General features: G+C 37.8%; 2 protein-coding genes across 2 annotated transcripts; both read left to right on the top strand.

The window, feature by feature from the left end:
* Positions 1 to 4,733: 4,733 nt before the first annotated feature.
* On the top strand, positions 4,734 to 6,016 carry LOC138869515 (uncharacterized). Its single transcript, XM_070147137.1, has 3 exons — positions 4,734 to 4,802; positions 5,032 to 5,430; positions 5,603 to 6,016. Exons 1-3 carry the CDS (start codon positions 4,734 to 4,736, stop codon positions 6,014 to 6,016), a joined length of 882 nt encoding a protein of 293 aa, XP_070003238.1.
* Positions 6,017 to 13,150: 7,134 nt separating this feature from the next.
* LOC104236911 (U-box domain-containing protein 21-like) lies at positions 13,151 to 14,790 on the top strand. Its single transcript, XM_009790959.2, has one exon. It carries the CDS (start codon positions 13,257 to 13,259, stop codon positions 14,553 to 14,555), a length of 1,299 nt encoding a protein of 432 aa, XP_009789261.1. The 5' UTR covers positions 13,151 to 13,256; the 3' UTR covers positions 14,556 to 14,790.
* The last annotated feature ends 2,498 nt before the right edge of the window (positions 14,791 to 17,288 follow it).

Below are 17,288 nucleotides of genomic sequence, written 5' to 3'. Positions count from 1 at the left end.
CAATACGATTTCAAAAGTAATCGAAAGTTAGTCACTTTTTCATATAAAGATATAATCTGAACAAAAAAACCCTTAAAAATTCAAAAAATTCCAGCATAATATGCTGGAGTTCGAATTTTTAGCATACGAGATTCCAGTATAATATGTTGTATTTTTATAATATGCTGGAGTTCCAACATAATATGCGAAAAGTTTAAATGGAAGAGCTCCATAATCCAGCATATTGTGCTAGAATTTTTCATGCTGGAGTTCCAACATAATATGCTAGAAGTTTATACGCAGGAGCTCCATAACGAGCATATTATGCTGGAACTTTTCGTGTTTCAGCAAAACAGTGATTATTTTTCAATGAATTTGCAAACGCTAGCTATTTTTTGATTGCTAATCCGAAAACTGGCCAGGCCGTGCTATTTTCACTTTTAAATTTGTTTTGCTAAAATATCTTGGGCAAGTTATACATTTGACCAGTCGGCTAAAAGTAAGTACATTCACTAGCCAAATATATATAAAAATATGTATGATATATATATTCCATCTGATCACTTTTACTTGTCCACTATATTAAAAATACATTTCACTTTTACTTGTCCATTTTAGCAAATCAAGAGAAAGACAATCTTTTTTTCTTGTTTTACCCTTATCATTAATTATTCATTCCCCAAATTATTTCGCAAGACTTTTTAAAATGCTATCATTATTAGAAGTTTTATGGTAAAATACATACTTGTTTACTCGAAAAATGGGGGTAACAATTAAATGTAACTTGTGGTTTTAAAGATATATGATTTATTCTAATACTAGTGAATATACAAGTAATATTAAGTTTAAATAAGGAGAATTGATGAACCAAACCAGTGTTGCTATAACAATGAGGACCTCGAGCTCGACTTTCTTGGGGGCCTCAAGGTCAGCTAAGAGCAATGAACTATGAATAATAAAGTAAAAACAATAAAGCTGAAGAATACTTGTTGAGCACGGTAAACAAGAAAAGTAAAGTAGAATATTCTATTGCAATGAATAGTGTGAGATGATCCTTAATAAATAATTGGGGTCCCCTTTATATAGGAGGAGAAAACCCCAATATAGTACAATCCTAATTGTAGTAAAGAATTCTATTGGTACATCTGTAGAACAACCTAGTATGGACTTGTACTATTTCATACAGATCTTATCCTATAATTTATGTCCTGACCCACGTGTCCTTGAGAAATTTCCGCTCTTTCTTGAGTGTCTTCGAGATTGTACGGCCCTCGATGTCAGTCGTGCCAGTCCTTCGATCTGCTTCCTCGAGGTGTGTGTCCATCGGTCGGGTCCGACCCCTACTTCGAGTCGCCCGGACTCGGACTCATAGCCCAATTTAAAACTTTGAAATCGGGCACCTTGATTTTTACTGTATACAGATAGTCCTCGCATTTCTTAGAATAAGATGATAAAAAACAATTTGAAGCTCGATCTTTCTGAGCCTCTCGTGATGATGTCATGCTAGTGATGTAGGTGCTTGAAGTGATCAGAAATGTCATGTCATCATGCTTCCCCAAAACATCAAATAAGTTTCAGCTTAATTTTGTCGGCCACTTGCGATGCCAGTTCCGTCGTCGGCTTTCTATAAATAAGGGTTTACTTGGCTGAACAAACTACACTCATTCCTTCTTTATCTACTTTTAGACTTTTCCCTTCTTTATCTCTTCCTCTAATCACCTATTTTTATTGTTCAAATCTGTGACCACAAGGTCACATGGCAGCAATTTTACCAGTTATGCCAAGGCTTCCTTTTTCAAAGCTTTGGCTCGAGACAATGAGAGAAGGCACTGAATCCTTTCCGTATCAGAAGATATGCGAACTTTACATTGCTGCTCATTTCTCTTAACTTTAACCTGGTGTGGCGCTTCATTCCTTTTGCTTTCCATGGAATGAGGTGGCACTATCATCCACTAACTTTTGCATCCCACACCAGAACAGAGTTTCGACGATGAACACTCTTGAATTGTTGCTCGTGCATCTTTCCGGAGACACTGCTCTCGAGGTCGTGGCCTTAAAAGTAAATTAGGATTTTTGGCTTTTGTTTTTTACTTCTTTGTAAGTATCCTTCGTGGGTGCCATAGTTATAGTTTGTAATCATTTCTTGGAAGTATAAAAGGATCCTTTTGTATCTCTTTCGGCCCATGCTGAATTTTATTCTATCTTTATTCGTAAAAGACTCGATTTTATGATTTCAATGACTATTCCAACTATAGAGCTTAGGAAATAATAAACCCTTGGGTTTTTAATTGATCAATAGAATACACCTCGAGGTTTTTGTTAACCCTCGAGCTGAGCTTGAATGTGAACTTGGAACGTCGGGATTCTCGAGCCTGAGTTAGGTGAGAGTAAGATCTCGAGATGAAGTAAATCCTTAGGTTTCCTTGCATTCCCTGGGTGGGAAACTTCTCCACCTCGGGTAGCCCTTAGGCTTTTACAGTCGAGCGGGCATTTGCTTGAACTTGTAATAAGGATAGCCCTTAGGCTTTTTTATAGTCTTCAAGTGAGTGATTCCTCAAACTCGGATAGCCCTTGGGCTTAGTGATCGAATGGATACCCTGCTCGAACTCGACTTATAGGCTGCCCTTTATGATTTTTGACGAATTAATCCTTGATGCCTTGGTCCTGACACAAATATCGTAACATCAGCGGTTGAAGCGACGAAAAAGTTGCTTTTTGTACGATCCCCAAAATCATTAATTTGAGGCGGCTGACAATCGACCTTTTGGCTTCCTCAGCACGCTTAAATGACTTTTATAAATAGACAGATTCCACAACCTTACAAACTTTCTTCCCATATTGTCTTCAAAGTCTCATTACCCTTTTTTTCAATCTTATTGAGCTCTCCTTTCTCTTCACTATCAACGCTTTTCATTTTCTTGGATCTTCCGTATTGCGATGGCTAAAACCTCTAAACTGATTTCCCAAAAGGAAAAAGCTTCATCATCTTCTCGATCGACCAAGGGTAAACCGGTAGTGCCTCCTCGTATCGAAGAGTGTATTCCCCCACTATGTGAAATAACATCCGATTTTAAAATCGAGAAACCTGTTTTGACACCAAGACGATGCGAGCCCATGTCTTTATATGTTTGTCTGGCGACCAAGGGCGAGCTCAAGCAAGTAAAGGAGGATTGTAAATGGGATAATAAAGAAATAGTGATTCCTTCCTCCGAGGAGGACATCACCACGTACAAAGTGGGGCACCTAAGCGTATACACCTACCCATTTATATTGGGCCCTGCAATTCCGGTTCAGGGTCCCATATATCTAGTTATTCTTGATGTTTGCCAACGATACCGAGTGATTCTCGGCCAGATCTACCCCTCCTTCTGGCGAATCGTTTACTTAATCAGGTTCTTTTCGAGCCAAATCGAAGGGATGTCTTTTACCCTCGATCATCTGATCAAACTGTACAGTCCACGACTTTATCGTGGGAGCTTGATAAAATTGCAACATTGATCCTTAAAATCTCTCTTTGCTAGTATCGATGAGGACAAAGACCGTGGGTGGATGAGCCGGTTTGTCCGAGTCAGGACCTCCGACCTGATTCCTGCCGATTGGATATCGTTCCCCGAGGAGTGGAACATGAAACGTGAGTAGGCAATAGGTTTATACCCTGCTTTCTTTTCTTTTCCCTGACCTTATATTTTTTATTGGTCTAACCCCTTTACGATAGTGCAGCTGCTGCTTGGTTTCCTGGTGGGGTCCCGAACCTCGAGGGATGGGTCCGAAAGCTGGCCTCCACCTTCTCTTACTCGGAGCGTTGCTGGCGAGATCTGGTCAAGGGTCGATGGGAGGCCAAAAACCATGGTGACCTCTTTTGTTTATTTTCATGTGCTTCTTCTACGAGATACTAACCTTGGTGTCATTTAGGTCTTGGAGACGCCGTTGATTTACGGCCGTCCCCGGCTGATGAAGTGGAGGTTCCGAAGCCTTCCAAAGAAAGAAAAAGAAGAAGAGAGTCATCTGAAAATCCCCTAAAGCCAAAGAAGAGCGTGGCTCGAATGTATAGGCCTTATCTCCGAAAATGGACCAACGCCTTCGAGACCAGGAGGAAGAAGATGATGATGACTGCCTGCTGGTAACCCGTGAAAAAAGAAAAAATGTTGATGATTCGAAACCCGTTGAGCCGGTGGCTGTTGATTTGGCTCAATCCAGAGCCAAAGAAATTTCTGAGGGAGTTCAAACAAAGTCCCCGAACCATCATCAAGAAAGAAGTCACCTCGCCTAGGAGATCATTTGGAGGGTGAGGCCTAACGACCTGATCCCGAGCCTTTTCAGATAAGAGAAAATGCCCCAAGTGGATCACTTAGGGTGATCAACATGGATGATTCACCTCCTCGCCCCGATTTCTCCGAGGGACAAATCCTAGATGCCCATAATATGAGGTCTTCTGAAATGGAAGCAAGCGATGAAGGGCATGACATCTTTCGAGAATTTCTCGCAGGGCTTGAAGATGGTCCTGACCCCGATGCCTATTTCATTTTTGATGAGGCTCGTAGTCTCTTTAAACAAGTGAGTTTCCTATTTTTTATGCCTGCGCCTTTGTTTTTAGCTGTTCTGAATCTATCTTTTTTTCCTTTTTCGTGAAGGTTGTGGTGCTCCATAAAAGGGCATTTTCCAAGTCCCAAGCTAATCTTGCTTGATGCGAGGCAGAGCTTAAAAAGGCTTTGGAGGAGAGGGACGCCGTCAAATCCCTCAATGCTAAGAAAGAGATGGAGATCTACGATCTTCGAGTTGAGCTGACGCAGGCATGCCAAGGTCGAGCCGAGTATGTTGAGAAGGTAACACATCTCTTGAAGGTTTGTTACGTACCTGTTTATTTTAGCGACTGACGCTTTTAATTCCGCAGTTTCATTAGAAGGCCGACTTGGAGGCGCAGCTTCGGGAGGAGCTTAAGATGAAAGAAATCGAAACCCTAGGGTCGAGGCAGGCATGGACAATATCGCCTTTGAGAAGGAAACTCTAAGAGAGTAGTTGGCTTCGCTCGAACAACAGTTTTGAGGTGTGAAGGAGGAGAGCCTAGTTTGGGGCTTCGAAATCGAGGATCTTAAAGCCAGATCAGCTGCTGAGCTGGCCAAGGCCAAATCTGATGTTGCTGCAATTATGGCTTCGTATCGAGCAGATGCCGAAGCAGCTAATGCTTGGGCAAGGGAGATCTCTTCTACGGTGGAGGCTAAGTTATCAAATACCCTTGACCATGCTAGGCGACAATCCCGGAGGATGACCCTCGAGGAGATACATGCTCGCAGCTTCGATCTTTCAGCCGATATTGAAGCGGAGAGGATTTTGGAAGAAGAGGCGGCCTCTATGCTTTCTGATGAGGATGATTCAACCGGTGTATCTGAGAGTGAAGGAGACGGGGATGAAGTCCCCGAGGGTAAGGCTCTTGAAGATGCAGCTGCTAAGGATGTGACCCCGAAGTAGTTTTAGAAGGCCGACTTGGAGGCGCAGCTTCGGGAGGAGCTTAAGATGAAGAAACCGAAACCCTAGGGTCGAGGCAGGCATGGACAATATCGCCTTTGAGAAGGAAACTCTAAGAGAGCAGTTGGCTTCGCTCAAACACCAGTTTTGAGGTGTGAAGGAGGAGAGCCTAGTTTGGGGCTTCGAAATCGAGGATCATAAAGCCAGATCAGCTGCTGAGCTGGCCAAGGCCAAATCTGATGTTGCTGCAATTATGGCTTCGTATCGAGCAGATGCCGAAGTAGCTAATGCTTGGGCAAGGGAGATCTCTTCTACGGTGGAGGCTAAGTTATCAAATACCCTTGACCATGCTAGGCGACAATCCCGGAGGATGACCCTCGAGGAGATACATGCTCGCAGCTTCGATCTTTCAGCCGATATTGAAGCGGAGAGGATTTTGGAAGAAGAGGCGGCCTCTATGCTTTCTGATGAGGATGATTCAACCGGTGTATCTAAGAGTGAAGGAGACGGGGATGAAGTCCCCGAGGGTGAGGCTCTTGAAGATGCAGCTGCTAAGGATGTGACCCCGAAGTAGTTTTAGGTTACTTTATTTTGTTTCCTTGTAAGCCTCCCTTGTGTAATTATTTCCTGTAATCATCTTTTGAAAATACGAGGGGAACTTTTTATCTTGTCTTTGGTTAGTGCTGGATTTAACGTTACCTTTATTCATGGAAAACTTTGTTTGAACGATTAGTCCGAGGATTAGTTTGGGGTTTGGGGTACTATAAACCCTTAGATATTTATCGACAGGTATAATAATTTTCGAGCTAAGTTTAAATTGATCCGCTATGAGCTCGGGATATTGTGAACCTCGAGTCCAGATCGAAATGAAAGCGGAGTTTCGGACTATGAGTTTTTGGCCCTTAAGACTTTCGAGGTTGGCCTTTAGGCTCTTATATATCGGCCCTTAGTCTTTTTAAGTTGGCCCTTGGGCTCTTAGATATCGGACCTTAGGCTCTTTAAGTTGGCCCTTGGGCTGTTAGATACGGCCCTTAGGCTCTTTAAGTTGGGCCATTTCGACCTTTAAAATGGCTATGTAATTTTTCCCTCATTTCGGCTAAAAGACTTAGTGAAATTTTAGTTATGCCTTAGCATGTGTTTTTGTACCCGTTGGTTTTTTCAAAGGCTCGGCGTATCAGAACCTTATTAGTCATTTTATTTGCATAAGCATAATTGAATACCTCTAAAGGTTTTTCCGAAGGCTGGTGTTATCAAAGCTTTTGGATCATTCGAGGGCTAATTTATCGGAGCCCTTAGGTTTTTCGAGGGCTGAATTTATCAAAGCCCTTCATATTCTGTTTTTGCCGAGGGTAGCCTGATTTAACTAGTTTTTAATAGTTGAAGGCCTTTAATTTATAGCGGAAGTCGGACGCCTCGAACCACGTTATTTTGGTTGTAGCCTTTATACGACCGTAGTCTTTAGTGTGGCTGTAGCCTTTGGGTACGTCACTTGGGCTTGTTTCCCGATAACTTCCGAACTTATTCGAGAAGTTAGTCCCCGAGAATATTGGCCTTGGCCTTTGTTTCGAGGGGGTGCCTCTTTGAGGTCTTATAAATTCGAATTTTTGATGACAGTTCCCGAGTTTCTGGGTGTTGCTATGCTTTGGCTCTTAAGCCGTTTCCATAGGATGTAGAGTTCGTGTAACGGTAGACTTCTTTGAAACACTAAGTTTTTTTTATATTAACAAAATTGGTACATGTGTACATGCTTTGCTATTGGGGCTTGACCGCTATATGGACACGGTTCATCTGACCGTTTGGCCCATTACAAAGTTTTCCTATCAAGGTTTTCTTAAGCATGAAGTATTTTCCTAGAAAATATAACCTCTGCGGGTGATGCCCCCCAGTATTCGGGGTTGATTAAAAAAGAAACCCTGGATACTGTTAAGTTTTCCTTAGGCATCACATAGTTGTTGCCTCATTAAAAACCTTGCCGGTAAAACCCATTTGGGACGAAATCCGAGCCAAGGAAAAAAGAGTGCAACGCATGATTTAGAGCTTATGGCCTTCGTGTAAGAAGGGGTGTCTTCGAGATCGCGAGCCTTTGAAAGCTTCTACAGTGCCGAGCTTGTAAGATCCTTTACCAATGACTCCAAGGTCTTGCTATCCGTTATCATGGTATCTTCGAGAGCCTTGACCTGGTCGGGGATGATTCTTAATGCCTCGATTTGACACCATGAGGCCGAGAAACTCACTCGTGCCAACTCCGAAGGCACATTTCTCTAGGTTGAGCTTCGTGTCGCGTCGCCCCGAAACGTTAACTGCTTCTTGCAAATGAATTAAAATGGTCCTATGCGCATAGGTACCTAACCAGTTATATCATCCATATAGGCTTTCATTATTTTACCTGTTTGTTCTTCATACATCCTGTTGACTGGATGTTGATACGAAGTTTTTCGAACTGGGGGCCTCCCTTTTTGTTTTACTGGTTTAAACTTAGGACTGTTGCTCAGTCTACGTGTGGTGATTTAAGGCTGAATCCCTATAATATTTGAACGGGGTCGAGCAATGCAATTTATATCATCAATAATAAACTAAATGAGTTTTTTCCTGAGTTCGGGGGTTAATCCCGTTCCCAGGTGTACATTTCTTTTGAGCGGTTGACTTGGCAGTATCGGGCTTCTCGAGGACAGCGGAGGTTCGAGGAGCTAGGAAGTTCCCTTCTTCACCTTCGGTTACATGTTTATCTTGCTTCCGTCTAGATTTGGAGTTGTGGTTGCTACTTAGCCACATGTTTATCTTTTAGGCTCGAATTCTCTGAGGTCAAGGATTCCAACATCGGCACCGCTTCCTCGATTGCAAACATCTCTTTTGCAGCATGTTGTTCTCCGTGGACTATTTTCACTTCTTCCTTTGTCGGGAACTTCATCATCTGATGAAGGGTCAACGGCACTCCCCTCATGTTGTGTATCCATGGCCTTCCAAGGAGTGCGTTATACCTCATGTCACCTTCGATGACATGGAACCTGGTGTCTTGTATGGTCCCGGCTACGTTTACTAGCAAAATAATTTCTCCTTTTGTTGTTTCACTTGCCATGTTGAAACCATTCAACACCTAGGATGTAGGCACAATCTGATTTTGCAGGCCGAGTTATTTCACGACCCTTGATCTGATTATGTTACCTGGATCCACTAAAATACATTTAACCTGAACTTTATTTAAAAGGATAGAGATTACCAAGGCATTGTTGTGAGGCTGGGATATGTCATTTGCTTCCTCATCACAGAACGATAGGGCGTCATCGGGCACGTAGCTCCGAGTCCGTTTCTCTTTTGTGATGGATACTTTGGTACGTTTGAATATAGGTCCCTGTGGGATGTCGACTCTACCGATGATCATGTGAATGACTTGTTAAGATTCTTCATATTCATGTTTCCTGTTTGCATCTCTTTCTCAGAAATGGTTCTTAGCCCAGTCACCGAGAAATTCATGAAGATGCCTTTCGTTGAACAATCGGGCTACCTCCTCCCTAAGTTGCCTGCAATCCTCGATCCTGTGCCCGTGAGTACCATGATACTTACATATTAAGTTGGGAGTCCTCTTAGAAGGGTCGGTCTGTATAGGCTTGGGCCATCTAGTATCTCTAACTTTGCCAATGGCTGAGATGATACCCGAGGTATCGATGCTGAAGTTGTATTCTGACAATTTAGGTGCCTTTACCGGTCCCGAGTGCCTGTCGAACCCGGTTTTGCTCATGAGTCCACGATCATTTTGGCCTCGATCTACTCTTCGATCATTCCGAGGTGTATTATGCCTTGAAATGTTCCTTCTATATTCGACGTACGGTTGATATTTTTCCTTGTTTAATCTTGATCCTCTGTCTGTGTCCCTCGAGGGCTTGGCTGCGAATCTGTTAGGATGAATTGAGCCCGAGGGGGCTCCTAACTAGTCGTCCTCGACCCTAATTTTTGACTGATAGCGATTGTGCACATCCGACCATGTCACAGCAGGATATTAAATCAAGTTTTGTTTTAACTGACGAGAGGCAATCAAGCTTCTTTCATTCAAACCTTGCATAAAGGCCTAAATTGCCCAATCATCGGAGACCAGTGGTAATTCCATCATTTCCATCTAAAACTGGGACACGGACTACCTTAGCATCTCGTCATCCCTTTGTTTTATTTTGAAGACGTTCGATTTTCTTGTGGCCACCTTTATAGCCCCGACATGTGCTTTCACGAAGGCATCCGTCAACATAGCAAATGAATCTATTGAATTAGGAGCTAAGTTGTGATACCATATCATAGCTCTTTTTGATAGTGTTTCCCCAATCGTTTTTAATAACACCGACTCGATTTCATCATCATTCAAGTCATTTCCTTTGATTCCACAAGTGTATGAAGTAATATGTTCGTTATGGTCAGTTGTTCCGTTGTATTTTGGTATATTGGGCAAGCGAAATTTCTTGGGAATGGGCATCGGGGCCGCACTTGGGGGGAAAGATTTTTGTATGAAATTTTTGGCATCTAGACCTTTCAAAACTAGAGATGCCCCCGGTATTTGGTCTACCCGGAAGTTATAAGTTTCTACCTTCTTATCGTTATCTTCTATCCTCTTTTCTCCTGACTCAATTCTTTTAGTCAGTTCCTCGAGCATTTTTATGACTGTGGGGTCAGTCCCCGAGCCGCTTTCATCGGGCCTTCCTAGCGCTGGCTCGTGTCGGCGTCTACTGGTTCGGCGGTGTTAGGAGTTCTGTTCTGACTCTGAAGCTGAGCGATGGCGACTTGCTGAGCTTGCAGCATCTCGAATATCACTTGGAGGCTGACTCCTCCTTCTTTCATCCCTCGTGTTTCCTGGCCTCATGCTCGGGCTTCCCTGTGTGCATTCCTTACGGGGTCTGTGCCTGAGTTCGTGTTTAGAGCGTTGTGCGAACTGATATCAAATGGTTCCACGTTTGGTGGTCCCCCAGGATTTATGGGCGGTACACCGACCCCTATACCGTTGTTTTCTCCGAGTCCCTCACTGTCATGAGCAGGTGCATTTTGTGTGCTAGACATATCTTAACCTGAAATCAAAGAATCTTTGACAAGAAAAAGTGTGAAGAATAACGTGTATTATCAGAAAACTAGCACTAAAATAATCACTATTATCTTTAGCCCCACGGTGGGCGCCAAACTGTTTACCTCAAAAAATGGGGGTAACAACTAAATATAATTTGTGGTTTTAAAGATATGTGATTTATTCTAATACTAGTGACTATACAAGTAATATTAAGTTTAAATAAGGAGAATTGATGAACCAAACCAGTGTTGTTATAACAATGAGGACCTCGAGCTCGACTGTCTTGGGGGCCTCGAGGTCAGCTAAGAGCAATGAACTATGAATAATAAAGTAAAAACAATAAAGATGAAGAACACTTGTTGAGCACGGTAAACAAGAAAAACAGAGTAACATATTCTATTGCAGTGAATAGTGTGAGATGATCCTTACAAAATGATTGGGGTCCCCTTTATATAGGAGGAGAAAACCCCAATATAGTACATTCCTAATTGTAATAAAGAATTCTATTGGTACAGATGTATAACAACCTAGTACGGACTTGTACTATTTCGTATAGATCTTATCCTATAATTTATGTTCTGATCCACGTGTCCTTGAGAAATTCCCGCTCTTTCTTGAGTGTCTTCGAGATTGTACGGCCCTCGATGTCAGTCGTGCCAAGCCTTTGATCTGCTTCCTCGAGGTGTGCGTCCCTCGGGTCCGATCCCTACTTCGAGTCGTCCGGACTCGGACTCATAGCCCAATTTAAGACTTCGAAATCGGGCTCCTTGATTTTGACCGTATACAATACTATAATTATTATTTTTTAAGGGGCACGTAAAGTCTAAAATGAACAAGTAGAAATGACGGATGGAATATATATTAATATACAAAAGATATAAATTTTCCAGGCATTATTTATTGGAGCGACTATACTTTATAGTTCTGCGATGATGTATGTCTTTAACTCGCTACTGACCGAGTGTTCTCTAAGCAAATATACATAGGAACGTGAATAAAAACGAAATAATGAAAGGAAATAGTTCTAATAAACCAAAACTTTGAGGTCGTTCAACAAAGATAACTGGAAAATAAGCACCGAAGGACCCTGTTATTCATTCAAAACACTTAGGCCGATATATATGAGTAGGATAAAGGTTGAAATTGTATCCATAATTAGTAGTAAAATATCTTTACAATCTTTGTAATTTAAATCTAATTAGACTGATACAGAAATTAAATTAGACATCATTCAACAGTCGCATAAGATTTTAAATCTTCCAGACGAGATAATTAATGCCAACATAAGCTTAAAATTTACACACTACCCTCCTCATGACCCCACGGTGTGGGATAAGATTGGGTATGTTGTTGTTGTTGTTCCATAGTTGATATTTACAAAAGAAATAATACATCGTCTCAAAAAAATGACATATTTCATAAGTGTTAAGAGTCAAATCATTCAACCTTTTCATTTAATTCCATATCTCGCTTGATTTATTTCTTTAAACATAACATTGGCACATTAAATGTATTACATAAAAGTACCATAAATAAAATTTACAACATATGATGTTAAATTAAAATATTAAGTCTCGTAGGAAAATATTGCCTAAGGAGTTATCTTTCTCATTCAAGAAATGGAGGAAATATTATTTCTCAATCCTTAAAGGTTAAGGGGGTAAAGGAATTTACTCTAAATTTATTTATTAATATTTTCGAAAAGTAATTGTATCAAACAAGTTGTACTAATAGGACTAAAAGAAATTAATAAGAAGCAACAAGAAAAATGAAAAAAGAAAATCAACGACTTCAATTTCTCGAAGTGTTTGATCTGACAATAGAACTATCTCAATTTAGTTCAGCACAATATTATAAGAGAAAAAAGAATCGCCAATAGATAGGGAAAAATTGAGAAAAAGAGAAGGAAAATGGTCCGTTAAAACTTTTGATCTAATATTACTTTTCACAAATAGTTAGGTCGTACGTCAATTGATCGAACCACGTTATATGTTTGTGTCTTTTTGATATATTTATCTTTTATTCTCTAATTTATCATTATTCAAGGTTTATTTTACTAGTTTCCGCATAACATCTTATTATTTCGGTCTTAACACAACTCGACCAATCATTACCAAAAGTTGAAGAGAAAATTCGAATTTTATTCTAAAAAAAAAAAAGTTGAACAAGTGAAGTCCACGAATTTTATAAGATTTGCTATAATAAGAATATGAATAGAGATAAAATTCAGCAATTTCTTAATAACGTACAATTTTTTGAAAATAATAATAAAAATAATTCGGCTAAAGCTTTTAATTGGAAAGAAAATGTCCAGCCTTTGACAGGTCAGCCACGAGGCACCGACTTGTATTGACTAGCGACTTGGTCATTCGGTCAAACCATAGTAGCCCAACTTATACATTTTCCTATTTTAAACAAATTCAAAGAAAATTAAAACTATTTTCTAAAAATGTTAGCTGTGAACATAGTGTCAATTTTCTTCTTCAAATATTCAACGGTCAATGTTCAAATAAAACGTATTACAAACCTTCTTCTTCTTCTAATTTTGACTGTTTCTTTTACCAAAATTTCTCTTTTTCCCTAACTTCAACCTTTCATTCTCATCTTTGATCCAACCCCATATATATATATATATATATCCCCCTTCTTAAGAAGAGTGGTAAAAAAACACATATAACAAAACCCCATCAAAATTTTGTACCAAAGAATTACTTCTAAATCTCTCAATTTTTTGTTCATTTTGTACATTATTTTTCTTACTTAGTTTATCAGTATGATTTTTTGGAGACGTAGAAAGGACAAGGGAGCTGGAAAAAAGAAGATATCAAGATTGAATTCTTGTAAAGAACTTACAATTCCATCTCATTTTCTGTGTCCAATTTCTCTTGATTTAATGAAAGATCCAGTCACATTATGTACTGGAATTTCATATGATCGTGAAAACATCGAAAAATGGATGGAGGCGAGGAATTCAACGTGTCCTGTAACAAATCAAGTCTTGAGAAATTATGACCTTATACCAAACCATACTATAAGAAAAATGATTCAAGATTGGTGCGTGGAAAACAAAAACTATGGTATTGAAAGAGTTCCTACTCCTAGAATTCCTATTAATTCGTCTCAAGTATCGGAGATTTGCTCGAGGCTAATGGTTGAAACTCAGAGAGGGAATGAAAAAAAATGCAGAGAATTGGTGGGAAGAATCAAGATTTTGGCTAAGGAAAGTGAAAGAAACAAGAAATGTATAGTAGAATGCGGTACAGGTAGTGTTTTTGCAGCATGTTTTGAGAAGGTTAGTGTAGAAATTTGCGCGGATTTATTAAAGGATTTGTTGTGTGGATTAATATGGATGTTTCCGATTGGAGAAGAGGGAAAAACAAAGTTAGGATCAGCGATATCTTTACGTTGCATGGCATGGTTTTTGAAAGGTGAAGATTTATCCGCAAGGCAAAATGCAGTTATAGTAATGAAAGAGTTGCTTTCTTATGACCAAAGTTATGCAAATGATCTTATGGAAATTCAAGATTTGGCTGAATCTTTATTCCAAATGGTGAAAGTACCGATTTGCCCCTCCACTACGAAAGCTTCACTAATGCTAATTTACTCTATGGTATTGGATGAAAATAGCAACAAAGTTGTGGCCAAATTTGTCAACATGGGGTTGGTTTCTTTAGTTCTTGAAATTCTTGTGGATGCTGAAAAAGACATAGCTGAAAAGGCTTTAGCTGTTTTGGACTGTTTTTGCAATTTTCAAGAAGGGAAAGAAAAGGCTTATGACAATGGATTGACAATGCCACTAATAGCCAAAAAAATTATGAGAGTTTCACAAATGGCCACTGAATGTTCAATTTCAGTTTTATGGAAACTTTGCAAAAGTGGACATGAGATTTCAGTAATTGAGGCATTGGAATTAGGTGTTTTTCAGAAACTATTGGTGGTTTTGCAAGTTGGTTGTGCTGAAAAAACAAAGGAAAAGGCTACTGAGTTATTGAAATTGATGAATATTTATAAAGATAGAGTTGATTGTTTTGACGTATCAACTGGTTTCAAGTATCTGAAAAGGTCATATTGATACTTTTTTTGGAAATTAGGGTCAAGCAATTGCCTTCATATTGAACTGAAACACAATTTTTGTACTACTTAGGAAAATATTGTATAGATATAGAAAAAGTTTGTAGTCATTCTTCAGTAAATTCATGATTCAATACTTTCTAAGTTTTGTCCTAATTATTGCTTTGTCAGTTCTATACTTCTGCATTACATCCAAAAACGAAAAAGAGCTCACGCCCGAAATTATTTATATTCAATAGCTGCAAAAGTGTATAAAATTTATATATACTAGTCTTAGGGTACGCGCTTTGCGCGTGTATCCTATATCAATAAAATATACCCTTTTTCTAAAATACAAAAAAAATAATAAACAATGTGTTTGACTTTTAAAATAAAAACTAACAAAAAATGTATAAATTTTTGAAAATGATGACTACTAAATATTTTATTTAGCTGGCTAAATGAAAAAAGAATTCTTTTCGTAAAAGTTCTTAGATACTTTATTGTAGTTTTTGAAGACTTCTATTGAACTATCTAATAAAAGAATATTGTTATTTCTATGTCTCTCTCCATTTCGGGAATGACGAGGTTGGTGTTATGCTCATAGAAAAAATTGATCAGAGAAAATGTAACGCCTAAATGACTTATATTTTTTTTACATCAAATAATTTAATATAGAACATAAAGAAAATTATTATTTGTATAATAATAAATGACAATTCCTTTAGAATATACTTTGTATGCTATTGTTTCCTCCTGATTGCTTCAAGTTTGTTTTTTTACGAATTTGACTCTTAATACTATTATAACTAATTTTTCCATATGCTAATGCTATTCTTATCAAAACAAATTTATGTATCCTATTCGGTTTGTCAATTTAAAAATAATTTTACTTATATGATGAATCAAAAAAATAATTAAATTAATTTTTATTAATTAGTTAATTCAAAGGCTTAATTATTTGTTCGCAACATTAAAGGAAATAATTATTTTTTGTTAATTCAAATTCTTCATATTAGCTCGTCCAATTTTAAATAATTAATTATAATTATAATTATACTATCAAAGAGTAAAAAAATTAATTTGATATTTCACTTTTTGAATTTTTGTATTTGTAAAATCATTAATGTACTTGACTCTTGTCAACCATTTAATATTTTGTTAGTGATTTGTTCAATATTGATCGGTGTTTTCGAATATTATGTAATAATAATAATAATAATAATAATTACCAAGCTTTTATATAAAATACTTATCGATTGAAATTTAAAAATGGCCAATAGTTGATATGAAAGGAAATATAGATGCAAACTTGACCTTGTATGATTGAAATAAAAGGACAAAACACATAAAAATTATTGTGGAGTTTCGTTGTTGGAAAAGGTGGTATATAGATTACTTTTACGTATATGCTTTTATATGATTTTGTGTTTTAGTTCATATTTTAGATCGTCGACAGTTTTCCCTTTTTACTTTTTAACGATTTATACAAAGAAAATTTTAATTGATTTTAATATCTTAAATATTAAGACTTTGTACTTAATTTAAATAAGGAATGATTTAATAAGTGAAACTTTAATTGATTTTGAATTCCTAAATATTAGAAAAATATTTCAAATTATAATTTAGTCCAATATGATATATATTTTAAAGAGAAAAAAGACGAATGACATTCCGTTAGGGGATTTTGTGCTTTTAATATATATATATATATATAAATCCTCTTGACTTCTTCGTGTATTTACTTATTTAAATACTGACACCCAATAATAAAAAATATGGCTCCCCTACTGTAGTAACTAAAGAACTAAAATATCAAATAAAAATATTAATGAGCCACATTTGATTAAAAAAAAATCTAGAGGATAATTTGATAAGAACTTTTAACTTACATAAATAAATGCACAAACAACAAAGAGATAAAGAAAAGAATACAAAAACATAAAAGCATGACGAAACGAACAATCCAAATGTATAGGGATGCTTTTGATAGTACTAGTGCTGTATTCTGGCCCGGGCCCGGGCCTTCGTGGGCCAAACGGGCCGGGCCTCGTGGGCTTGGGCTCTGGCGGTCCCGGGCTTCGTGGGCTCAATGGGTGGAACCGGTCCGTGACGGGCCTAAGCCCACATGATCTTGTGCTTAACGGGCCGGGTTCGTGGGCTTCGCGGGCCTAGCGGTTTTTTTTTTTAAGGCAATTTCTTGTAGTATCATGGCTATATTAAAAATATATATGTAGTATATATGTAGATCTAATTATTAAAGTGCTTGACGAAAAAGAAAATAACAAAACAATAGTAAAACACTAAATTGTCATGCATAATATATTGTCTTGTAGTATATATATTGTATCTTATGTATATATATTCTCTTATATATTTTCTTGTAGTATATATATTGTATCTTATGTATATATATTCGCATAATATATTGTCTTGTAGTATATATATTGTATCTTATGTATATATATTCTCTTATATATTTTCTTGTAGTATATATATTGTATCTTATGTATATATATTCGCATAATATATTTTCTTGTAGTATATATATTGTATCTTATGTATATATATTCGCATAATATATTGTCTTGTAGTATATATATTGTATCTTATGTATATATATTCTCTTATATATTTTCTTGTAGTATATATATTGTATCTTATGTATATATATTCGCATAATATATTGTCTTGTAGTATATATATTGTATCTTATGTATATATATTCTCTCTCTAAACAGTACTGATTTTTCCA

Source organism: Nicotiana sylvestris, chromosome 5, assembly GCF_000393655.2.
Source record: "Nicotiana sylvestris chromosome 5, ASM39365v2, whole genome shotgun sequence".
Classification (NCBI taxonomy): domain Eukaryota; kingdom Viridiplantae; phylum Streptophyta; class Magnoliopsida; order Solanales; family Solanaceae; genus Nicotiana; species Nicotiana sylvestris.
This window is presented reverse-complemented; position numbering and strand designations above follow the sequence as displayed.

Excerpts from the sequence above, each read along its gene's own strand:
- LOC138869515 (XM_070147137.1), top strand. The coding sequence starts at position 4,734 with ATGGAGATCTACGATCTTCGAGTTGAGCTGACGCAGGCATGCCAAGGT. Across the intron at positions 4,803-5,031 it reads GAGCCGAGTATGTTGAGAAG|GAGGAGAGCCTAGTTTGGGG; the intron begins GTAACACATCTC and ends TGAGGTGTGAAG. Across the intron at positions 5,431-5,602 it reads AAGATGCAGCTGCTAAGGAT|GAGGAGAGCCTAGTTTGGGG; the intron begins GTGACCCCGAAG and ends TGAGGTGTGAAG.
- LOC104236911 (XM_009790959.2), top strand. The coding sequence starts at position 13,257 with ATGATTTTTTGGAGACGTAGAAAGGACAAGGGAGCTGGAAAAAAGAAG.